A 25,958-nucleotide genomic window follows, 5' to 3' on the forward strand; every position below is an offset into this window, starting at 1 on the left:
TATTTTTTGAACATTTCAAAAGAAACTTTCTCTGGAACCTAATATAAATAATATTGATATAAACTCAAATAGAACGAGGATTTTAATAAATATCTCGTAATGTTGTTAGACAGCAATCTTTTCTGGACGTATCATATAGATTACATAGCAATAAAAAGAAGGAAAGCAGTAGTTAAACCAATAAATTAAATACGAAGTTGATATACTGACAAAAACACGCTGACACGCTGTAGAGGATGGGTGGGTGCGGCGTCGCGATGTGCACTTGCTCCCTGGGATGTCAAGAAGAACTGTCACAAAGGCCCGATGACAGGTTAATATATAGAAAAGCGGTGCATCAAGAGATCTCATTTGTATGTTAAATATTAATATCGTTGTTATTATTGGCACTTAGAATAGCTAATGTTGCTCAGTATTAACTTTGTTTTCATTTCATGGTTTTACTGCATGAGCTGACTACTCTCCATAATATTTATCGATCTCTTATTCACCCTTATCCTATTTATGGCATATGCTATGGAGACAAGCTGCTCATCTCAAAGTCCTTCCACAACAAAAAAGCTTTTAGATTAATGTACTTTGTTGATAGATCAGAGCATACCAACCCTCTTTTCATTAGAGCTAATATGTTACCTACACATGTCCTTTATTATGAATCTGTTGCCCAGTTAATGCATGACATTAAAAATAGGTTGCACCCAATAATATTTTCAACCTATTTATTCTTGCTTCTAATGTTCACTCATAAAACACTACTAGAGATTTTTGCGTCAGGTAATTTCTATATTAAAAACTCTCAACTCTCAAGAACAAAATAATTCTTTCTCAAGATTTGGAGCTAGATTGATATTGTTATGTTGATATTTCCTCAGTTGTAGACAGGCTTAATTACAAATCATAACGCTGATTATTATTCATTACAATTCATTTGTTTTTTAATATCGCTGTTTAGCTATTAATATCATCTCCTTTGCCCTCTTTCTCTCTCTCCCTCCCTCTCTCTCTCCATTCATTTTCTTGATTTCCGGGATGGTGTTAACTTGGAAATGTATTCTTTAATTCTTGTAATAAACTTGAAACTTGAATACTAGCCAGAAAAAAACAGCACCTCTCTATGACGGCGTTGCCAGGAAACAGAAAATGCTATGACCCAGAGGCTTCTTTTGTTATTTTGCTCTAAACACGTTCTTACGTGAACGTTATGAAAGCGGAAAAACAACACTGTATCCACAGAAAGCTCCGTTAGTTAACCATCGCTCGAGGATACAATTCTTTAACAAACCACAGTTCCAAATAAGGTCCAGTTGCGAGACAGTGTCACGTGGTATATCTTTTTTTTACAAATCTTACAAATTTCTCGCGCGCTGATTGCTTATTTTTATCATTGATAAGGTGAAGACAGATAAGCTGACTCCAACGAGCAAGCACTCTACTTTGAATGTTTTGATAACTAAGATTGAGAAGTTTTCAATGTTTTTGTTATTGTAAAAAAACAAATTGACATCAGATTGTGTCAGTCCTCTTAATGACGAAATTTATATTGCTTCATCACATCATCAAAGTAGTGTGCGCATCCACTTGGCTACGCCTCTTGGATCCACACTACTTTGATAATGTGAGGACGCAATTTATCGTCAATAAGAGGAAAGATAAGAAAACTGATGCCAATTTGTTAAATGGAAGAATGATTAACAATAAATTATGAGGCGATGAATCATACATCTTTTGTTCGGTGATGAATGACTTTGGTCCCTACCCCACCCCCCTCATGAATGTTGAAATCATTTATGCCAATTAGCTTTCAAAACTCTGAAAATAAGTTCAACTTGACTTTCTTTCCTCCTTTGCTACTACTGATATGACAGAACATGTTACAACATGTAAGGACTGGATCTTCAAGCTCTTGTCAGTCTTTACTTAACTGACTGTCCGCTTGAAAGAAGTTCATTCAGTACCTTGGTGATCGACAACAGAACAAGATACTACAGAACAAAGAAATCACTTGAATTCGTAGCAGGTAGGTTACAATTTTTTTTTTTTTTTTTTTCGAGATTCGTTAAAAAAAATGGAATCCTTAAGAAAAAAGTTTTGTTACCTTTACTGCTTGAGTTTTAAAATAAAGGTTACACTGAGTTACTAAACTCGGTCTGGCCTCTATGATTTCGTCTCTGCATCTTGATGAGCGAAGAGGAGCAGGATTTAAATATTTTCACAATATATTTTTATGCCATTTTCTTTCTCCTTACGTGTTTTTTTCGGCCGTTACGTTTCTCAAACGAACAATTTAATTGAATACTAATTAGAGTGGATGAATTTTTTAACGTAACTGCAATGTTTCTTCAACATTTTCCCTCACACCTTTTCTTAATCAAATAATGTAATTGTATTTTTAAGTGCATGAAATGTTGGTTGACTAAAACGTTTAAAAAATTGCACATTTCAAAATGGTCATGAGCGAAGAGAAACATATCAGGCGGGAGGAAAAACGTTTTAAGAAATCTTTTTCTTTTCCAGGGCACACTTAACTTTTGAGACTCTCATCATGCATTTAAACTTCTTAGTGCTCTTTTCATTTTTTTAGTTTATTGTCTTTCATTTTAGTATGTGTTGGAAGTTATTAAATAGATAGCTAAAGACCAAACTGCTGTCTACAGGCTCTTTGGCTAGCTCTCCAAATGAATTCCTTCGGAAATACATGGCCCAATCTAATTCAATGAAACAAGCAAGCTGTTGACGGGTCCCTATCAGCACGAATTCCGTTTTGTATTCGTTAAGCTTCAATTTATCGGTTAATATCAATGCCCTGATGCATTTAACACGTTGTTCCTATTTCTGTAGTCGCGCTTTCACTCGGCATACAGTCAATTAGGCTGAAAAGATAAATAAAGCTGAGTGTATAAATGAGCATAAAGATGTTTAAGATGATGCTGTACATGTTGTTAATTTGAGGCGTTAACGTTGGACAAGGCAGAAGTTGTAAACCGCTTTTAATCTATTTAATCGAATTTTCCTTCACAGTATAAAATGAGGTTCTTCGTGGTCGTGTTTCTCGTGTCCTTAGCTGTGTTCGTTTCTCCCGCCATCAAGCCGGCGTGTGGACAGAAAAACAAGCCAGCCGGACAGGTAAGCTAATGATGTCACATCGCCAACTATTCCGGCCATGCGCCGCTCGCCAAGTCAGCGGATATCATGTATAAAATAAAAACCACAGGAAGCCCAAGCTCTCTCAGGCCCGGACTTAGAGAAACAAAACCTTTTGCTACGGTATTCCTGTGCTTTAATAGGTATCCTATTACAAAAGATGGCAAACGAGAGCTGAGGATTCAAGCTTTATTTTGGTAACAAACATGCCGTATTTTGCGAATAATTTTCAAGGTTTTCGCTTCACAAAGTGCCTATTCTTGAAGAAGGATCTCTCAAATATTCGTCTCAAATCGGAGCTTTTTTTTAAAAAAAACGAAAAGTAGAAATTCGTTCAATCGACCACAGATTCGACATCAGTAATCTAGAATGTGTGTATTTTAAGGATCGACCCCGGCAAATGAGGTAACTAGTTCTGATTTTGAGAAATCCTGTTTATAATATTTGACCTTTTGTGTTTTTCTTGCAATTTAACAAAGCACATATGGCAAGAAGGCTGTTAAAATCTAACTATCGAGACGAAAAGGTTTTTCCAAACAAATTAAAGTATGTTTGGTAAAAATCAAATGCTTTAATGTTATATATTGTTCTTCTACCCCGGCAAGTACAAAACTGTTTACACAGAAATTTATAAATCGCAAACTATCTTGACTCTCTATACATTTCTTTGTAAAATCTGACTTAACTCGCTTAACACTTTCAAGAAACACCGCTGCATTTGTACGCGGGCGCATGCACGGAATAGTTGGCGATGTTAACAATTAAAATTGAAGGCCGAGCGATTGGCTGTTGACTTGAAGATCACGAGAACGAGAGGCTTCATTGTTTAATTTAGTCAAAACGTACTAATTAGTCACATACATGGATTAAAATAATTGTGAAATTAGAGTTCAAAATGTGACTGTAAAAGGACGTTGCCTGCTAATTGAGAATCAGTAATATTTTAAAATGACTATGCGAATTGTTTTATCCTATCATAGGGCTGAAAAAAATATGTTACAAAAGTAGGGAACACCATGCATTTAAAAGAAAATAATAAAGCTTAAAGGATCGTTAAAAAGTGATGACGTCATAATTTTACTAACACGAGAAAAAACGACTTTTTTTCTATGACTCTAACTGTTAGTTTTAAAATATATAATTTCTTGGCTTCGTGCTCCCTATTTTGTTATCATTAGGTACATACAGATTGTGCCCATTTTCTTTTAAAAAGCAATTATTGAGGTTAATTAAAGACTAAGTTGGCATTTACTTTATAACTTAAACAAAGAAAATTAGAAGTATCCAGGAGTTTTTAAGAGATACGAATTTTTACAGAATATCATTAGGGCTAAGTCTTAAACCGAATGCGTGACAAGCGTTACATAGCATACAAAACGGCGTGACAACACTGTTTTCGGCGCGTTTGCACGTCAAGCTAAAGCATGACGCTTCCCTGCCATCCAAGCCAAAAAAAAAAAAGGAAAAATAAACCATATTCTTAATAAATAAACTTATGTTTGTTCAAGTGTGGTAGTTCATCATTGTCATCGTACGATAATGTCGATAATGCTGCTCCGTTTGCACGTGCGTGGGCTTTATATATTATGGTATGTTCAAAAACGTTTTCTCATGCACTAACTGATGACAATCACAATTTGAATGCATATTAATGATGGGGAAATACCGAATTGAAAACATATTTGCCTTCAAAATTCTGCGACTCCAAAAATTGGAAAAAATAAACTCAGAACCCCTATTTAGCCACCACAGTAAAAAAAACTTTCTTGGCTATATTCGAGCTATAGCCACACGACACAGAGATGGCTACATTCCCCGGGCTACATTCAAGCTATAGCGTCATTCCGTTACCATGCAATCAGATGATAAACAAAACTGATATGGACTATTGTATAGAGCTATATGAACTATGCACACTTAATTGCGGGAACGAAAGTCTTCAGTAAAGACAACATCGGCTTAAATATCATTTTTCATGCATATGAATGATATGTGTATATGAATAGTAGCCGTCGTACAGTATATTTAGCCGTTAGCTCAGTGCATGCCAAACCACAGTCGACCAAGGATCGACAAGAAACGTCATCGTCATTGTCATCAAGCCCAGCTAGAGCAGTCATTGATATATCTAAATCCTTGAATCCGGCAAGCTTCAAGAAAGAATTGTAATGGAGTTTTTCATTTACCTGTGACTTGTTCAAGCTGGACTTTGATTTCTTTTCAAGATCGTTATCGAACAAGTTGAATTCTCTCGAAGGTAATAAGAAATCGAGACGGAATCTAACGAAGTCTAGTTCAGACCACGAGCAATGTTGAGATGTCGGATATAGGTTGTTTGGCTTTCAACATCTTTTTTAATTTAGCGATATATCTAGCAGGGATTACGCACAAGACAATATGTTTAACGATATTAATGCTTGATTGCTATTTCAGTTTTTCTGTCAGACAATCAGGGCGAATCTAGTTTTTATCAAATATCATATGATTATGTGAAGCTGTTTTGACATAAACCATTTCATGACTTAATTGTTAATTGTTTTCAGCCCGGAACAGATTTTTCATGTCTGGCGTGTCGTCCTGGTATCCCTGGTCTCCACGGTACACCCGGTGCTCCTGGACGAGACGGACGAGATGGCAGAACAGGTACTCAAGGTAAACAAGGTCCTCGAGGGTTTGACGGGACTCCAGGCAAGCAAGGACCTCCCGGAGCTGCTGGTACACCCGGTAAAACTGGTCCTCAGGGTCCAAAGGGTGACGCTGGTTCAAAAGGAGAAAAGGGGGAGTCTGGGGCGAGTGGACTCTCAGCCTATTCGAACTGGAAAGAATGTTCGTGGACCAACATTGACGAAGGAAAAGATAGTGGTCTGATCAGGGTAGGTATTTCTCCAGTTTCAAATTGTCATCATTCTCCTCCATGCCTGTGTTACGCTTAGGGCTGACAAAAAGGAGGATGTTTCACTAGCATGCTTTGCGCGCCGTACTCATTATGCATCTGTCTTTAGCGTTTGTTTGTTTGTTGTTGTTTTTTTTCTCCAAACAAAATCAACAGCCGTTCGCTTATTAAATATTTTCTGCATCCATACTGATAAACAATAGAAAGTCTGGCCATGATCTCTGGGACTTCGGTGTTTTTGTAATTTTTGCCATTGGAAAATCAAAATATGTCGTATCAATGAATAAATAGAAAAAGATAAAAATTGTTCAGATACAAGCAATGTGTTTGAAGGCTTTGAATTACGTGGGAATAAGCCGATATTAGACGAAGAAAATTAAAAAGAAGACACACCTACATAAAGTATAGTCTTCATACTATGCTATATACCTTAGGTCTCCTTAAAGTCTCCACGTTTGAGTGAGATACGGCCATTACAATTTCCACTATAAAATTCCCCATGTGTTTCACTTCGTCTTGTCTTACGTCCTTGATGTGTTTTTGAGTGTCTTATACAATTCTGATAATCTTGATTTTAGAATTCAAACGTATACTTCATATGATAACAGCAACAAGGCAAAAGTTTATATATCTATTTTTATTTAAGTCATGTGAAGGCAGTTTTATAAAGAGGAAATAGAGTTAAGCCCGCTAAGTTTACTTTTATTTTTTACTCACAGAAAGTGTAACAAGCCCGACAGACAATTCAAAAATCTCCTTAATCTAACAAACTGTAAGCGAATGAATAGTCAATCCACTAGACACTAATTTTATTCAACTCAAGAAAGCCAAACCTATAGTATTCAACAGTGCAGATAGTGTAATTTTATTTAAAAATCAATTTGAAAAAAAAACTTAAAATTTCAAATGCAAAGGCAAAACATTCGAAGAAAATCCTCGATCGTAGAAAGAAGTTTGTATATTTTTCTCAAGGGTAGATAAACAACAACAAACTTAACACATGGCTTTTGTACCTCGAACAACAGCTGCTAGATAAAACTTTGTTCACTAACGATTTACTTCTTTCCGGAAAATCGAGATTGTTGTTGTTCAAAAACCGGCAATGCAAGTCTTCTTTCTTCAAAAATGCCTGGAAATTAAGATGGCTGCTAAATTTCACAAGTTTAAAACACGCAATACCAGCAAATTCCGTCTAATTGATTTTTTTGTGTAGACAATACAGTAGACAAAGAGCATAGTATCATCTCAATAGTATTATCCATAGTCGATGTTTCTACATTGACACCAAAGCGAAAATGAGTAGTTCACGTGACTTTTCAGTGTGATAATATAGTTGGTCATGGCGCGCAAAGCATGCTAGGTAAACATCTTCCTTTGTATGACAGCAAAGACTTCAATTTCAAGTTGTATACATCCTGGTGACGCGAGTGAAAAACGTCTGCGCATTCTCTGAATCCGTATGCAAATTAGTCAAAACATAAGTAAATTTGACTTTCAAACATACCTGATAAATTGGACTTAACAAAATGCCAAAACTTAGTGTCCATACTTGAAACTTAAGTCTAATTCTTTCATATTGTGTTTGTTAATACAGTATCTTGGTCTGACAAAAATATACTCTCGAACTGTTTTGTATACTTTGAGAAAACAAACATTCATTTTCTCACTCAAAATCTTCAACATTCTTAGAAAACGTGCTGAAATGCACGCATGCACAAACATTTTTCTCTAGTGTGCATCCTGGTTGGTTTTCTTTCCAACTCCAAAAGCTTTTCCAGCTCTTGGTTTATTTCCTCTCCTCTAAAACCGTCCCTAACAAATAGAAATGGATTGGAGCTCCGAGATCATATACATGGACTGTATATAGCGGCTTCTAGAAAGGCCGCCTTATCTTTGTTTTTTAGTTTGACCCCATACTGGGTAGCTCAACTAGGCTGTACTTGCGGTTGAGAATAGCAATAACGGTTTTTTGCTACCGAATCAACATTAATTCAGTATTGAGTTTTTATCGTTTAATATCAACGTAAGCGACATTTTTTTTTTAGCCAAGATTCAGAAAATAATAATATTCTATCATAACATTTGACAACAGATGCGCTTGCACAGATACCAAATATATAGGGCAGTGACTTTGTGGAATGAGTTGGCAGATTCACTCAAATCTATTGAGTCTTTAAATCGTTTTAAGACATCATATAAGAGTTTCCTTAAATAATTTTCGTATATTATTTCGGATATTCTATTAGAATTATCACCACTTATATGGTTTTTTAGAATCTTAATTGTAAATGTAGTATTTTTTGGATATTATTCCTGAAAAGCCCTCTGGGAGGTTTATATGCATAGCCATTTGGTATCTGTGCAAGCGCGTCTGTTGTCAAGTATTACAGCAGTAATTGTAACTGGTAAAGGGACTATTTTGGATTTTATTGAACGTTCTTATCCATATAAAATTTTTCACTTTCGGTTTGGTTCGGTATGGTTGGTTAGGCTAGTTTGAAGAAAAAACAAAACAAAACAAAAAAAAGATCGTAGTGATTCAGTTCTGCTTTAGTAATAGTCACCCATTACAAGCCTGCTAACCTCAGTGTTATTCTAATAAATGTTTTTCCTGCAGGATTGTGTTTTTCACAAGAACTACAGCGACTCTTTCCTTCGTGTTTTCTGGAACGGGAACTTAAGGGTTTATAACTGCAACTTTTGTTGTAAGCGCTGGTTCTTCACGTTCAACGGTGCTGAATGTCAAGTCCCACGTGCTATCGACGGCATCGTGTACTTGAGAAAAGGAAAAGGCACCCAAGATCTTCACCGTGTCCGCCATATTGAGGGTCACTGTGACAAGATCCACAAGGGACCTGTTCGTGTGGGCTTCAATGTGGGGAACTGTGCAAAAAGTGCCTCAGGTGATGCCTATACCGGATGGCAGTCTACCAGCCGTCTGTTCGTAGAGGAGGTACCCAGGCCCCAGCAGTGAGATCTTCCCTTCCTTACCAGTCCCTATAGCTAGCTCATCATACAGTATTCAATCAGTCTGGCTGTTAATTCTATTGATAACCAGGCTGAATGAATAGTGAATGAAAAGTGACTTAAAAACAACGATCATGATAACAACAGGCACAACGTTAAAATTAAAGATAGAGTTCCACTCTATTGCCTTCAAAAAATTGTTTCAAGTCGAGGCAAGTGGGTCAATACAATAAATGTATAGAAACTGGCTCAAATGCAACGATTTTTCGAAGGTAATAACGTATAACTCTGATATCTGCCATTGACTAAGATGTAATGAATTGTAGTAGAACAATTTGATGCTGTAAAAAAATCACTGTTAACAGAAAATAAAATATTAACATCTCCTACACTGGCTGTACGTGCACAGAGGAGTAGTACAGATGAAGTTTGCAATGTTAGCAAAAAGATGATGGAATGCTTCATGGAAAAGAATGATTTCCTTTAAGACGATCTTCTCCCTTAAGGTGCTTTTTACATAACATTTAAATAATTGCAGTTTTTCCCTTTTTCAGCCTATAAAATAAATAGTATTGCGTTATGTCACATTACTTGAAATTTGATTTTGCGCCATAGATCACGCAAATATTCCAATGTTCTCAGTCATAATCATCCAGTACCCAGAAGTCTTCACGGCACCAGCCACTAGTCCTTTGCGAGCATATGATATAGAGATCCAAGTGCAGTAAATGGTATTGTCAGCAAACTTTGCCAGGAAATAGGAAAGGATAGGTCTACTTTTCGCGGATCGATATTGCTCATATGACTGATAACGTCTGATCGAACTTATACAGGCTTATAAGCAACCGACTAGGAATAAATCTTTTTTTCTCCAAAACGATTGTCGTATTTTGAAAATTTAAGTCTAAAAAGAAAAATGGATTAAAGAAAAAAAAAAGAAAAAAAAAAGAAAAATTTTATTTGAATAAGATGGAATTTGAACCCACCAAAAGAAATTTAAAAAACACAATTCCACTGTGCCATACCCCCGAGACATCCGCAGAGCTGAGGCGACGTATGGACTTCGGACCTGACGGCGATTAAATCCTTCTGCCCTTGGGTGTACGAATTACGCAAGAAAATGTTCTAGCCGAAGCATCAGGGGAGAGACCAGCCGGCCCCCAGACCATATCGGCTAATCCCTTGCATCTCTGCCACGCACGGAATCGGTTGAAAAACTACTGTTAAAAAGTCTAGTCTATTCGGTTTATTGTTTTCACGGCTATTGTTATGCTGATTCACCTAGAACCGTGGTCCAGTGGATAAATCGTTGTCGTTAAAGATACTGAGTCAAGCTCGTCTGAGGAGGGTTAGCACTTGGATGGGTGACCTAAACATAATACCTACTTACGCTTTTGCTCTTTTTTCAGTTTTTCTTATTGATTTTTTTGAAATAATAGAAGTCTTTGACTAACCTATTCCTGTCTACCCAAATCCGTCAAATTGAAAACTAGCAGAGGAAAATCCATGGGGGAAAAATGAAACTGCCAGCCATTTATTATTTTCATATAGGAGTGGTCTAAATCAAATCTTATCGTAGACTTTACTGTCGGTCCTAAAGTCCTTTCCCACTAAAGACTGACGGCTGCAAAGGAGACTAAACTTGCAAAGGTAAGCTAATTTTACTAGAGAAAAGGATACTATTTTATCAGATATAGAAACATAAAAGATATGACGTCTAAACCATGTTTTCGATACAAAATTAAACATAAAAACGACGTCACAGAAATTCAGTTTTTCAATCCAAAGCATTTTGACATTTTAAATTTAAAATACTTATTTATTAGCGGATTACCTGTGGTAAACCGCTCATAAAATATCTTGGCTTTTTTCTATGATTTCCTCCACGACAAAATGGACAAATATTGCAATACTACCCAGGTCCTTACCCTTACAGAGACCTTTGCGGGCTTCTGCTATAATTAGCTTGTACCACCTGTCATCAATGTCACTATGTTGCTAAGTGACGATGAGAGGGCGGAGCTAGCACATCACGTGACATAAGTTTGTGTTTACGCATGCTCTATTTTGTTGACTGCTGTAATTCAGACAGCCGAACTAGAAATATTAATTAACCATCGTAATCGTAAACAAGGATTTTTTAAGTAAGATGTTAATGGCTTCTAAGCGAGGATTTCTAATGGGCAATAGATTATTGTGGTTAACCATCATGCTTTGATTCAGCTATTCGAAGCAGTATTTTCTGTAATCGAAGATCAGTTCTAAGGGATAAACTAGTCGTGTTAATGAGCTTCGAATTTTAAATTATTTTGCAAGCTGACCCGATTCTGATCATTTGATGCTATATTTTATTAAGGTATTTTCATAAGGTATTTTGGCTCTGAAAGCTACTACAAAAAACACCAGGCAAATATTGAAAAAAAAAAAAAATTTTTTTTTGAGTTTTGATTTTCTTTATTTTTTTATTTTTTAAATTGCGTGCGTGGAGACAGAATGTCTACTCTCTGACATAATTGCGTATGCGAAAATCCGAATTCCGGGTTGACGAACCTGCTGGACTGCTGGAATTGAAACTGGACAATTCTTCCCGATTATTATGAAATTATGTGATAAACGTTTTGCCCAATTTGGATTTTATTGTACATTAGTAGCTCTGTCACCGTCTTTCGAAACTTCGCGACTTTTTTCCACTTCTCCTTTGGATTCTTAGAGGCTCTGAAACCAGGAAACCCGGTCTACCCTGCCACCAGGGTCTTGTTTTTATTAAAAATTACGTCTTTGCTCTAAAAGAGGAAAATATGTTGTTTTGAAGCACTTTTGATTGGTACTACATTTCGACGAGTAAAGCTTTCTTTCGTTTGTACTGCGACTATTACAATGACCTTATTTCACTCAAACTAGAAGCTTTTTGCTTGACCGGTGATGGTGTAAGAGAAGTAAAAAAATAATTTGAAACATTTTTCATAGTCAAACAAGAATGAACAAAGCGAATAGATCAGGCTTAGCTAGGTTCTGTTCTCTGATAAGACACTCCTGAAGCTGTAGGACACGAAAAACGTTATGGAATCACGGGAAGTAGGTGAGTGATTTCTATAACTTGAGTGTTCTACAGCTTCACGAGTGCTTTATCAGAGAAAAGAACATAGCTAAGACTGATCTCGCTGCGCTCGTGGTTCCACTTGAGTTTGGATCATATGCTTGCACCATTCCCTGTTCGATAAGAGTACAGACCATACAAAAAGGGACCTCCATTTGCAAAATCTCAACCAAAGGTCTAGATAAAAACACCCTATCAGGAACTATTGTTTTTTGGCTTCTAAATAAGAAACTAGTATTGTTAAAAACCTACTCAGCCTGATTTCTCACTAGATGCCAATTAATGATATAACAACCATTTACAGCTTGACTTGGGAAAATAGCGGTTCTTTTATGCGGGTCTTTTTATGCTGTATTCAATTAATTTTGCGAAGTTGTATTCTAGAAGGATGAAATTGTCTTTCATCTATAATGATGGATAATGCACCCCCCTCCAAAACGAAAAAAATCTATACAACGTCTGATAACTTGGTTGGGCTTCCTGTGGGGTAATACGGGGTAAAAAACAAAAGCTAAAAGTATCGAAAAATTACAAATATTCCGACATTCTGCTCTCTAGACTTCAACTTGACCGAATTACTAATTGATATATTATACACTTTTTCCGCGTTGTAAATTAAAAACGTAGTTCCAAATATATCAACCAATGGGTGCGGCTGCTTAATGAAGTGTATGGGACAAACCATCAAAGGTGTTTGTATTTAGTCTTTACCTTAAACAAACAGTGATGGAAAACTTGTTTCAACAAGTAAAAATGACCACAAGTTGAAAATTGTGGTTTTACTTACCAGATGAAGCTAAGTGAAGGCCATTGTCTGTTAGGACATCATTGAGCAAGGATACACACTTCACTACAAGACATCTTACTCGTAAGTTATGGGGAATTTCATTTTTTATTCGACCTGATAATTAATTTATATAGCAATGTAAGCTAAATATGATCGCCTGGTGGAGAAATACGAGTCATATTTGAAAGAGTGTTTAAGTAACTTGACGATATTTATTGCTCATTATCTAAGAATGCCTTGTTAAGGGTTTTTAAGATAACAATAACAACAACAACAACAACAAAACAAAACGAAAAAAACCCCGACGAATTACTGTATCGTTTTTGGGAAACGGATTTTGGAACCTTTAGGCATAATAGATAACTGTCCCAGAACGACGCGGGTTTTCTATTACTGAGTCGGGAGAACGAGAAAAGAAACTGAAAGATAACAATCCATGCCTATCATTATATATACTGGATTCAATGTTTGCCCACTTTTCACTAACGTACATATTGACTTTTTATTCGATACCCTATTTTTATTCGATACAACTCTTAATTCAAAAAAAATTCATGGCGAGGGAAAGAACCAAATCAAACAAATTCAACTCACGCATGCGGTTCTGTTGAGCAGCAAGTCGTCATATTTTAAAGACACAGTGTAAGATACATGAACGTAGCAACGCATGCCATAAACGAGAATGCTGATTTTTTTTCAGTTGTGATAAAATAGCCCATCGTTTTATGTGTCAAGCACAATGTTTTTTGATTTTGTTCTCCTTAATTATAATAGTTTTAAGTTGTTTAAAGAAATTATGTTGTTAAGGATAGAGCGTTAAACAAGGCCCAGGAACAATTTGTAAACCTTTTCTTATCTCTTTCACCGGATTTTCATTCACAGTACCGAAATGAGGTTCGTCGTGGTCGTGTTACTCGTGTTCTTGGCTGTAATCGTTTCTCCCGCCATCAAGCAGGCGTGTGGACAGAAAAACAAGCCAGCCAGACAGGTATCTACTGGTTTTGTTTAGAGTTATAAAATTGAATGGTTTCAGATTAAATTTTTCTAATTCATTTATTTATTCATATATTCTTATATAGTGTGAAAACCTAGTTACTTCATCACAATAATCAATTATTTTAGTTTTGATTGTGTTCCTTCTAAACTAATACCCGATAATTATAATAATAAAATAATATAAGATTGGTAATAATTGAAACAAGAAAATAAGAGCTATACAAACATATGTGACCACAGACAATTCTGTTTTTTTTTTTTTTTTTTTTTTTTTTTTTTTGCGAAAGAATATGAAGTACTTCATACAAAGAGAGAATTAACAAAGAGAAGGAATCCCCGCACCCCATCATGAGCACTCGTTGATGCTATTTTTAGAGTCTTTGATGCTATTTTTAATTCAAGCACATTATATTATTGGTTAGAATCTTTGTGTACCTGGTAACATTAAACTCTTTATGTATTAGTTTGTAACATTACTATCTTTGCTTATGTTTTTTTTTTTGGTCTGTCAATTGCGAAAAAATGGCCATAGTTGTATATTGTAAAGGCACAGATTAAGAGACATAAAAATCTAAGAACATAAAGTTAGAGCAGACCACGCTTTCAATTGTTTTCTTTGGATTTCACATGTTTATTTGAATCTTTTTTTAACGGTCCTTTGCTTTAGTATTTCATAAAGACATGACTAATTTTGCAAACAAAAGTATCCAGTTGTAGGATGTGTACTGAACGTCTGAAATTACTCAAAAAGGGTTCCAGTCTTTTGACGAGTATATTTAAATCTCTTGAAGAATTTAGAAATAGATATCGCTAAAAGGTATTACATACTCTCTAGTTATGTGCAATTCAATTTTTTAATTTCGAAAATATTAATTTTAGCTGTTTAAACGAATTTTTTTAAATATCCCAGTTGCACTGCATTCTAGGATACTAGTGGATCCTCCGCTGAAGTTGGCCATTCCAAAGTCGATGAAAAAACTGGTTGAATTTGACAATGTAATACGCGTTGGGTCTGTTTTGGGGGACATATTTCCAAGTTGCCATTTAGTCCCATAAATCAGTTCCCACATTGCATTGCAATGCAACTCGAACCAGTTCTTTTTTTTCTAAACCTCGCAATGGCTCGTACTAAATACCAAGCTTGCTGACTGTACAATGAATACAAAATACTCGGCCGGGTCGTTAATTTTACAGTCAGCCCTTGCGTTTCTTTGCAAATGATGCACACTTACATCAGTTTCGAACCCATAATTAAACTATGGTCCTCACCTTTTTTTAGCCCAGATCAGATTTTTCATGTCTGGCGGGTCGTCCTGGTATCCCTGGTCTCCACGGTACACCCGGTGCTCCTGGACGAGACGGACGAGATGGCAGACCAGGTACTCAAGGTAAACAAGGTCCTCGAGGGTTTCACGGGACTCCAGGCAAGCAAGGACCTCCCGGAGCTGCTGGTACACCCGGTAACACTGGTCCTCAGGGTCCAAAGGGTGACTCTGGCCCAAAAGGAGAAAAGGGTGAGCCTAGGGAGAAAGAACTCTCAGCCTATTCAAACTGGAAAGAATGTTCGTGGACCAAAATCAACGACGGAAAAGACAATGGGCTGATCAGGGTAGGTATGCTTACTTTGGCAGTAGATTGTTTCAACTGGATAAGCATATTCCTAGTTCATAAGCCCATTCTTTAAAAATATATATATTCCAAGACTTGATGTTTGACTTGATTTTTTATCAATGATGGCAGCAATGAGGTACGGCGGCATAGAATGGCGCTTCGCTATTTTTTTCCTTTATCGTCAATTATTTGACTCTGTATACGTTTCTTAACATTGATGCGCCTACATACCGGTTTTTGAAAGCTTTTGGACAAGATGTATTGGATTTGTCATGTAGCAATACGTCGGGGGGACTGAATATTTGTCCCTCTCTCTGCAATTTGAGTTTGGTAGAGTACAGCAGTATTAGCATAAATGGACAATGATATCCTTGGCCAACGACGCCTTTGGACAAAAGAACCAACCTCAGAACCATTGAACCGAATTATTCTACAAAGTCCAAATTTTATGAGTTCTCCACGTTAATTCAAGAGGATGTTGAGGTCCCGGAGCCTAGGAAACCATTGCTTCAAATATCTAAATCCTGTGTTTGGGACCTAGAGATGCATAAATCATTTACTACCGTAAATACACAATACACACACAGGAAGCCCAAACGAACCAAGGGACGATGTATGTATTATCCTAATTCATACTCCTCAAGACAAATGCTGTTAAGGGGTGGAGATATTTCTACTAGCCCTGGACCTATCAGCCATCGAATACCTACAGGAATATACCAATAGAGTGTATAAAAACCGTAGTCAACATAGGTCCCGTACTCCTGGCAACTGCATATCACTCTATACCCTCCCTACTGTGAACCGGAGGCTTAGGCCTAGGGCAAACGTCGAACTCATTAAAAACAATGGATATCAGGTGATAATGAGGCGGCATTCTTTGATGTATTTAAGTTCGGTGCATGGCTGTCCCGTATCTTGTCTAGAGGATAAACTTTTTCCCGGCGTACTGCCAAGCTCTAACACCTGGAAAAGACATAACAGGTGACTTGAACTGCAACTTACGTTATGATAGGCCGGAGACCACTGCTGTCAATAACTTTATTGCCTTTTTAAATTTGACACAATTAACTCCAAGCCAACCCGTGTTACTGAGTCTTTCAGCACACTGATTGATCACATTTACACCTCCAATGTAAGTGTTGTGAAGCTCTGTGATGTCCTTGATATAATCATTAGCGACCACTTTCTAGTATATGCAAAACTCAACCTGAAGATAGCCAGAGGCAAGCCAACCGCGATCACTACAAGGTCCTACAAGAATTTCCATGCGGAATCCTTTGCTAGTGACCTTGCAATAGTTCCTTGGGATGTTACCAGCCTGTTTGATGAGCTTGAAGACAAGGTAGATTGCTTTAACCGTCTTTTTCTTCAGGTCTTGGAGCAGCATGCTCCTATAAGAACCTTCAACGTTAGACATACTTCAACTCCATTTATCACTGCGGATTTAAAGGCACTTATGAACAATCTAATCGCGACAGTCTACGTCGAATAGCCCGTAACTCCTGTAACCCTGGAGATTGGGAAGCTGATGTTAAAGCGAGGATTAGAACAGCAGAAACCAACTATCTTAGAGATGAAATAACGAACAACAAAGAAAACAGGACGTCTATATGGAAAACTGTCCGATGATGTCTCAACCCCTCTGATACCTCCTTTTTTCCACATTCACGTGACTGTGTGGAGGTTGCAAATGACTTCAACACGTTCTTCTCTTCTGTAGGAGAGAAAGCTGCCCAAAAGGCTCAGCAACTGGCCAACTCAGAAACTGATTTCAACTTACAGTCCAATGATTCTTTGTCTTTGAATCCTGAATTTAGCTGCAGCTGCAATCTCTCCTTCATTTAATTTTCAGCGCGTTACTGTCACTAAAGTCAGAGACACCATCATGCAAATGGTTTCAAACAAATCCCCTGGTCATGACAAGTTCAGTATGAGGGTGATCAAAATTGGTCTACCTCACATCATCCAAGTTCTCACCGATTTGATCAATGAATCATTTTGTGGTGGAATCTTCCATAAAACCTGGAAAACAGCTGACGTTATTACACACCTCAAAGAAGGGGATCGTGAAGTAGCCAGCAACCATAGACCGATATCCCTACTTCCTGCGGTGTCGAAAGTTGTTGAGAGATTTTTGCATGATCAGATAACTAGCTACCTGAGTTCCAACGCGTTGCTCTCACCCCATCAGAGCGGGAACAAAAAGCTTCACCCCACTGAAACGCTTGGAATCTACTTTACAAGTCAAGTGTATAGAGCGACTGATAAAAGGAAGATCACCTCAGCAGTACTACTTAACTTTAGCAAAACGTTTGATAGCATTGACCATGAAAGATTACTTGTGAAACTTGACAATCTTGGTGTCTCTTCTACAGTATTGAAGTGGTTTAGAAGCTATTTGTCCGACAGAGTTCAACGTGTACGTATCAACACCTCTCTATCCAGTCCTCTGGTGTTAAAACATGGGGTACCTCAAGACTCAATACTGGGTACATTGTTATTTAATGTTTATATAAATGATTTACCATCTGTGTGTGAGTCCTATGTTGATGATTCCAAATTATACATCACATTTTCTAAAGGGGAATCTTCCAAAGGCCTTGGGGACTTGATGATCTACTGAGACTTCTGCCTGCATGGTGTAGCGATAATTCCCTCATGATAAATCCAGACAAAACGCAGTTTTGGGTAAATTGTCCATGATCAGCAGGATCCGCCATCTGTTAGATGCGTCTAGTCTGTCCATTGTCATAAATTCTCTTGTTTTCAGCAAGCTGTACTACTGTTCCAGTGTATGGTCAGGCACTAGTTACCCTGCGAGCAGAGTCTCCTTTACCTGCTCGCGGGGTAGGCACTAGGAAGAGTAACATCTCAAAACTTGTACAAAACTTGGCGGCGCGTATTCTGTCTGGGAAAAGGAAGTACGAACACATAACCCCAACATTGAAGCAACTTAAGTTATCACCTGTTGTGGACACATTGTACTTACGAGATGCATTGCTAATGTTTAAATGCATGGACTCCTTGGCTCCTGATTACCTCTCAGTCTATGTTTGTCAAGCGTTCTGATGTTCACTCAAGGGACACTCGAAAGAAAGGTGACCTACAAATCCCTAAGAGTAGAACTGCCACTCGTCAACAGAGTTTCTCTTACAGAGGTACTAAAATTTGGAACAGCCTGTCAACCTCAATCAAAAGCTCAAGTAATACATTCCACATATACATTTTTATACATTTTTATTATTATTGACTTAATTGATAGTTGTATTACTATGATAACTATAAGACTTTATTTATAGCATAATAATAATAGTTTTTTTGTTATTCATTTATCAGTTTCTTTGTTTGTACATGTATTTCTTTAATTTAGAATTGTTCTTATTGTATATTGACCTGAAAAGCCCTTTTGGGAGTCCATTAAAGTGTATGGATGTATGTATGTATGTTTGACCCAGAAGATTTAATTACCATATTCCCAATATAGAATGAGAATCCCATATTTATGCTTAGTTTGATAATCTTCTTTAATTGAGAGTTACATTTCTCTTCTTTGACTCTTTACTGCAGGATTGTGTTTTCCAAAAGAAATACACTGATTCGATCCTCCATGTTTACTGGAATGGCAACCTAAGAATAAGTAATTGTAACAACTGTTGTAAGCGCTGGTTCTTCACGTTCAACGGCACTGAATGCAAGACCCCCCGTGCTATAGACGGTATCGTTTACATGGCAAAGGGAGTCGGTCACAACATCCACCGTGTCCGCCATATTGAAGGTCACTGTGACAAGATCCACAAGGGACCTGTTCGTGTGGGATTCAATGTCGGGAACTGTGCCGGGTATGGAAATGTGGATGCCTATACCGGATGGAATTCAAACAGTCGTGTGTTCGTAGAGGAGGTACCCAGACCCCAGCCGTAGAACTATCCATTTCCGACAAGACATAAGCCAGACTGATTGAATACGAAGTCTAGTAAAGCTCTCTAACAATTACTTTGAGATGTTGTTTAATCCATGCTGTGTTAGTTAAATAAAATGAAATAGAATAAACCTCCAAAAATAAATGTTACCATTATCGTCTACTATGATACTGTTGTTCAGTATATCCTTATTAAATGCTGCAAAAATGTGTTGTACTTAAATTAAACACAGAAAGGACTAGAGTAGAGGCGGGTTTTACCAAGCAAACATCGTAGACACTCGTACATGATCTTATGGCTAAACAAAGTACATTATTTCATTACACTGACGGGAGTTGTGTTATAGGCGGATTAATGAAGTAATTGTTATTGTGTCGCAGTCAGCCGGTTAGTTACATGAGGCCAGTGATGCTGAAGCCTCATTTTTGTCATTTGTCGCTACGTACTGCTACTGCTACTGCTACTGCTACTGCTACTGCTACTGCTACTGCTACTGCTACTGCTACTGCTACTGCTACTGCTACTGCTACTGCTACTGCTACTGCTACTGCTACTGCTACTGCTACTGCTACTGCTACTGCTACTGCTACTATTATCATTATTATTACTTCATTATCATTACTAATACTCAATTTCAAATGATAATAATAATATAATCTATTGGTGGTGTGCATCCCTTCCCCTCAGGATAAAAGGTCAAAAAACGCGGTCACCATCTTGGTTGACCCATCATTAAGACTCTCTGAGGTTATTTCGAGAATCATGCATTTGATCGTTTGTTTTTCCGTACGCACTTACTGCGCGCGCTCAAATGTTTACTCATTTTCTTGTGTTTTTCAACAACAAAAAATTAACAAATTGACATCAGTCTTTTATGTGTCTTTCCTCTTATGGACGATAAAATGGCGTCATCATATTGTCAAAGTAGTGTGGATCCACGAGGCCTAGCAGAGTGGATCCGCATACTATTTAGGCAATGTGTGATGACGAAATTTATTGTTAATAGGAGGACAGACACATAAAAAACTGATGTCAATTTGTTTTTTACGATAACAAAAACGATAAAAATTTCTCATTTTTTTGCGAACAAAACAACCAACGAAAAAGAGCGCGCGTGGCTGGTTGACGTCAGCTTATCTGCATGTCCTAATAACCAATCAGCGCGCGAGGAATTTCTAAGTTAGTGTTAAAAAGAACGTTTCTGCAACAATACACTGAATCAAAAACGGCGACCAATTTGAATAACTATTAGGGCAGTTCTTTATGAGAGAGAGAAAAACTACACATTTTCAAACTTCTTCTGCAGGATTTAATTTCGGTGTAATTTCTACCTTAGTAATCGAAAATTCAAATTTTAGTAAAAGCTGTCACTCAAATTACTGTGGGTGGTGCCCATGGGATGAAAAATCGATGTTTCAATAACCTATTTAAAATACAATATGTCAGTTGTAAGTTTGAACCATGAAAAAAATATGAAGCTTTTATTGTTACTAACATTGTTGGTTGTTATTATTATAACTAAATCACTTGCTTTAACAGCAAAAGACATTTGAGTAGAAATTTACACTTTCACGGCGAAAAAATAATAACATAAATTTCGTCACGGATGTTACAAGGGAATATGCCCCAAAGCATGATTTTTTTAAATTACATTCTAGTACCTGCGTACATTGTAGCATTATTTCGGATTTTCTTTTAATTAGTCCTTATCAACATAACAACACCGCAAGATTTGAAAAAATCTGCTATTTGCATTATAAATTTGCGTTACGGACGTTACACTTTTAACGTTACGGACGTTACACCAACATTGTCCTTGACGTTACAAAGTGTTATTTCTTGACTTTATCATTGTTTTTATTCTAGTTTTGTGAAATTAAGGCAAAAAGTGTCAATACAATTGCTTTTTGAAGCAATGTTCATTAAAAATTATATTATGGTGAGTGATACTTAAAAAGCTATACATATTCATAATAATATCCAATACGTAAAAATTATTCTTTCAAACAAATTTGAAAAGAATTAATCATTCCTTTGATAAATTAAAGAAAGTGCATGTAAACAGATTGCATGAAAATTATTTAATTGGCAGCTCAGCATTATGCTTTTACAATATTATCTTTTGATGTGTTTCAGAGTGTAACGTCCGTAACGAAATTGTGTAACGTCCGCAACGTTACAATAAATTATTTTTCTGCAACTTTAAATCTAACAAATTTAATTTTTCCACCTAATTCGAAAACCTTATTCACCCACCAAAACATTTATGAAAAGCAATAGTTATATTGACAAAACATTTCGCAGGAATCTTTATAAATTGATAGGTGGTAAAAAGTGTTAGGTAATTTCGATGTAACGTCCGTAACGGTGCTTTTAACCCGTGTAGAAAATTTAAATAACAACATCGGAGTTCCATTTTTTGGTAGATTCTTTCATTAAGTCATCATAAAGCATCTTGCTAGATAAATAACAAAAACATTGCAAACTCTTCGTATAAAAGGATTAGTAAAGTTGTTAGTTGGAGTCTGAATGAAACGTCCGTAAAGAAGAACTGCCCATTATTGTTCTACACTGTCACTGACCAGCCTCTCATACATGTGAAAAAGCTTTTATGATTCCAAGTGAACACGACGCTAGTAAATCGCTAGTCAGTGCAGAACAATAGTTATTCAAATTGGTCGCTATATTATGATTCGGTGTATAGCGCGCCATAATGATAGGGGGAAGTATCCACAAGAAAAAAAGTTCCTAATTGTTTTTAAAAAAACTTTTTCTTTGTTTGTTTTATTTTGTCATTATTTTTGAATTGCAAATTTACTGAAGACATTAGGAACATATTTTATCCCTGATGCACTGCTTGGCTCGCGTCTCAAAAGTTTAAGTAAAGTTTCATGCTTGATGTCTCTTTTGTTTTAAATGTGGTCGTCTTTACATTCTTTAGAAATATCAAATTGATTATCTTGAGCCAAAATACCCTTTCTTTATTTTTAACCGCCTATAATTCTTCATATTTTCTAACATTTCGTAAATTATTGCCTTAGTATTGATCATTATTTTTTTCTTAAAGTTATAAGATTATACATTATATCAAGATCCTTATAGATGTCACTACTTAATATACTTAAGCAAGCACCCTGGTTGAACTAAACAGTTAACAGTGAACTCAAAGCAGCTTTCAGATTACCGTTATACTTCTTTTAGACAGAATGGAAACTGCCTATATTATAAAACTAGCTAATGCATGTGCCCTTTGCTTTTCGAATTGTATCCATATTCATGTGTCTTCTCATGCGCAACAGTTAAACGAACAAATGATACTCTTGGGCGGGAAACAGCTTCATTGTTAGATGTTATGTCACCATGAATCAACCAATTAGAGCGCGCGCATTAAAGGGAAACATCCCAGCCATGGCGAAGGCAGAGGCAAATAATTGCATGCGAGATACTAACAAATCAAGATATTTTGTTATAACCGAGTTCAATAATCGTTTTATCATTCAAAGTTGTTTTTGCTATAAGATACCAAGATAACAAAGGTATCAAGCCGTTACTGCGCATGAGTAGAGTATTAATTGCTGCAAAACGGCTTTAGCAGCAGTAAGGGGGACTCGCGGTCGATGTCGAAGATTTACGGGTTTTACAGGCGGTTTAAGGAAGGCGCCGGCAGCGGGAAATACCCGCGCGACAAGTCCCTTACTGCTGCTGTGTTGGGTACCGCAAAGGTATCGCAAACGGGGGTTAAAATATTTGTTGGATATACGATGCATAAATGTAAAAAGTTCACCAATGACTTCTGTATAATTTGCCTAAGATCCAAAGTTAACATACCCAAGCCCAAGGGTTTCTGGTGTTGTGGTAAGAAAATGCAAATAGAAGATGACACGTCAGCACAGTGTTACGAGTGTGGTAAGAATATTCGTAATGCCGTACCAAATGCTACCAGAGAGCAGTATTACGCCAATGGAGGCCGTAAGAAGACCCCATACAAAAGAATAAAATACTTCCGAGACTGGATGAGTCATATCCAGGGTTTACGACCGGTATATTTAGACAACGAAGTAAAGAAGAAAATCATAGACCATTTAGAAGAGCCAACCCCGCAAAGTTTACGGAAAACGCTGAAAAAATTAAAACTAGGGAAATATTACAAAGCTATTCCCTATCTTTTGTCTGAAATTACCGGTAAGTCTATTCCCGAGGTTTCTGATATGAGCAGAGCCGAGTGGATGTTTTGTCGGCTGGATAAGGATATTCCTTATTACCCTGACGTAATCTACGAAATATTTCACGAAATCGACCCCAACCACCCCCTGTTAGGATGGATTCCGAGAAAATAAAAATGCAAAACTGGCGTTTATTTTGCCAGAAACCCCACTGTGGAATGCATCGCGCAGAACACCAAGCTATCCCCAGTGGGGTTTTTTGCATTTTGGGCTTACGGGGCTTATTTCATCCCGCGCCAGAGAGGCCCTCTAGTACATACACATATATCTTTCTTACGACCCACCAGAGGGTGAACTCCGGACAGCGTCCCGAGACACCCCCTGACTTTTCCAATCGCGAAACCCCCCATTGCGGGGTTGAATCGCACTTTCTACCCCTCCCCCCACGGTTGCTGTGAGTGGGGGAGGCTTTTTTTTCACTCACAGCAACCGGTCCAAATGCGTCTACAGCGAGGCTCGAACTCGGGACTTTAGGCCTCCCCAGCTCCAAAGTCCACGATCACAAGCGAACGCCAGACACATCTGGACGCTTATGTATGTGAAAATTATTATATTTAATCTGCATATGAACCAGACAGCCGGCGTTCGATATGTAAATAAAATCCTGTCACGATATTTACTGAGCAAGCTTTCTTTGAAGCTCTTCTTTTGCCTCCTGGTAGATCTTTTTGCGAGATTCCTCGGAAAGATCTTTTACGACTGTTTTTTTATTCCTTATGTCCGACTTTAATTTCTCGTACTTTTCCTCTTCGGCCAGAATAAGCGAGAATTCTACGTTGTCTATCTTTCTGTCACGCAAAGCCTTTGAGACAAGATCGGTAATTGTATTTACTTTAGCCCTTGACAGAGCTATTGTCGTGTCATGCTTGGATATTTTGCTTGACAACTGTTTCATAATACCCGTAGCAACAGCAGAAATAATACCACAGGCTGCCCCAACGCCGGCCAAAGGAACTCCAACGATTATTCCCGGTCCAGTAAGCGAAGTAGCAACGCCGGAGCCCGTTAACACAACGGATATGGATCCTGAAGTTATTGAAATCTTATGTAGCGTACTCCGGGCTCTGACGTACTTTTTTCGGACTTTTTCGTAGTGTTTTGTTTGCCCTTCCAAGTAAGCCAGGATTAAGTTCGCTTTGTTGAGCCTAAAGTTCTCCGCGTTTAATTCGTTAGGACCCTCTTTGGAAAGTTCAGGATAAAGTGGAAGTGCTGATGGTATAACATCCATTATATATACTAATGTACGACGCTTTTGGGAATGATATTGAGGAGCAGCCACATCACGACAACAGGGATTACTGGAACTGGAGAGCGTTTAGGAAGATGTTTCCACGCGCAGACGCCAGTAAGTTTGAAAGAAGACCCGATGGGATTTACTTCAACGGCTCCAGAATGTACAGCAATGAGGATTTGAAACCTACGCTGGTCGATCAGATAGACAATCAACTGAAGAATTCTGGTTATATCGAACATAAGCCCGTGCATGTCGAACCTAAACCTAGTTGGTCAAAGGAATTATTGCTGGGTACCAGTACTTATCCGATACCCGCGGTTCCATTTGATGAACATCCAAGTTGGGCCTAACGCTGAATATGCGGATCTCAAACAACCATTCCTTTCCGTTAAAGGTGCGAGATATTTTCAAAAACGTGCCCATTGTTCATACCACCGCTAAGGAATCTCATGAATGGTTAAGTGGTCCTAACATGCGTTATTGGCCGCAGCAACTAAACTTTGCGGTTTGGTGTGCCACTAGCGGCTGCGGTGTAAGTGCGAACTTGATGAAGAATTCGATATTCATGTTTCATTTTCACTTCACGGTTAGAAGAATGCTGCATGAGATGGGAGTTACCGCTTTACCAGGAGATGCTGCGTTCTATCCAAGAGATAACAAATACGACGTTCCGGCCTATAACAGGCTTTGTAAGGAGTTCGGTGTTGTAGGGAAGGATTTTAGATGTACTGACGGTGCTAACAATGGTTTGGGACATATTTGGGCTTATTGGGGGATTGGTGGACACGAGCTAAGTGATAAGGAAGTTCATGCATTGCAGTTGCAATGGGACACTGGGTATCATAAAGAAATTTACGACAGCGGCACCTTCTTCGAACCAAATGCTAAAACTATTAAGGAAGTCAGAGATGGGCCTTTGTTTAAAGATGAGGGTGGTAAGTATGAAGGGAATAATCCATTGATCATTAAGATTACCAACGACGAGCAAACAAAGCAATACCTTAATTTCATACCCCCAACGGGTAAAGGATTGACTAAAGCCGGCCTTGCTCGCTTGAATCGTAGCATAGAAGCTTATGTGTATTC

At 37.6% G+C, this 25,958-nt stretch overlaps 2 protein-coding genes across 2 annotated transcripts; both read left to right on the forward strand.

The window, feature by feature from the left end:
• Nucleotides 1-1,948: 1,948 nt before the first annotated feature.
• LOC148909503 (collagen triple helix repeat-containing protein 1-like) lies at nt 1,949-9,390 on the forward strand. The gene is made up of 4 exons (XM_089033749.1): nt 1,949-2,017; nt 3,019-3,123; nt 5,685-6,014; nt 8,652-9,390. Exons 2-4 carry the CDS (start codon nt 3,025-3,027, stop codon nt 9,006-9,008), a joined length of 786 nt encoding a protein of 261 aa, XP_088889875.1. The 5' UTR covers nt 1,949-2,017; nt 3,019-3,024; the 3' UTR covers nt 9,009-9,390.
• A 3,498-nt stretch (nt 9,391-12,888) lies between these two features.
• On the forward strand, nt 12,889-19,564 carry LOC116307040 (collagen triple helix repeat-containing protein 1-like). The gene is made up of 4 exons (XM_031717182.2): nt 12,889-12,966; nt 13,768-13,873; nt 15,161-15,490; nt 19,063-19,564. The coding sequence occupies exons 2-4, from the start codon at nt 13,775-13,777 to the stop codon at nt 19,414-19,416; spliced, it is 783 nt and encodes a 260-aa protein (XP_031573042.2). The 5' UTR covers nt 12,889-12,966; nt 13,768-13,774; the 3' UTR covers nt 19,417-19,564.
• Nucleotides 19,565-25,958: the final 6,394 nt, after the last annotated feature.

The sequence above is a fragment of the Actinia tenebrosa genome, unplaced genomic scaffold (assembly GCF_029948245.1).
Source record: "Actinia tenebrosa isolate PJP-AT-01 unplaced genomic scaffold, QUT_ActTen_1.0 PGA_scaffold2__45_contigs__length_23673736, whole genome shotgun sequence".
Classification (NCBI taxonomy): Eukaryota; Metazoa; Cnidaria; class Anthozoa; order Actiniaria; family Actiniidae; genus Actinia; species Actinia tenebrosa.

What these genes read in the sequence shown, in the direction of transcription:
- LOC148909503 (XM_089033749.1), top strand. Translation starts at nt 3,025, where the DNA reads ATGAGGTTCTTCGTGGTCGTGTTTCTCGTGTCCTTAGCTGTGTTCGTT. An exon ending in AAAACAAGCCAGCCGGACAG is followed by an intron (nt 3,124 to 5,684) that starts GTAAGCTAATGA and finishes AATTGTTTTCAG; the next exon opens with CCCGGAACAGATTTTTCATG. An exon ending in AAGATAGTGGTCTGATCAGG is followed by an intron (nt 6,015 to 8,651) that starts GTAGGTATTTCT and finishes TTTTTCCTGCAG; the next exon opens with GATTGTGTTTTTCACAAGAA.
- LOC116307040 (XM_031717182.2), top strand. Translation starts at nt 13,775, where the DNA reads ATGAGGTTCGTCGTGGTCGTGTTACTCGTGTTCTTGGCTGTAATCGTT. An exon ending in AAAACAAGCCAGCCAGACAG is followed by an intron (nt 13,874 to 15,160) that starts GTATCTACTGGT and finishes ACCTTTTTTTAG; the next exon opens with CCCAGATCAGATTTTTCATG. An exon ending in AAGACAATGGGCTGATCAGG is followed by an intron (nt 15,491 to 19,062) that starts GTAGGTATGCTT and finishes TCTTTACTGCAG; the next exon opens with GATTGTGTTTTCCAAAAGAA.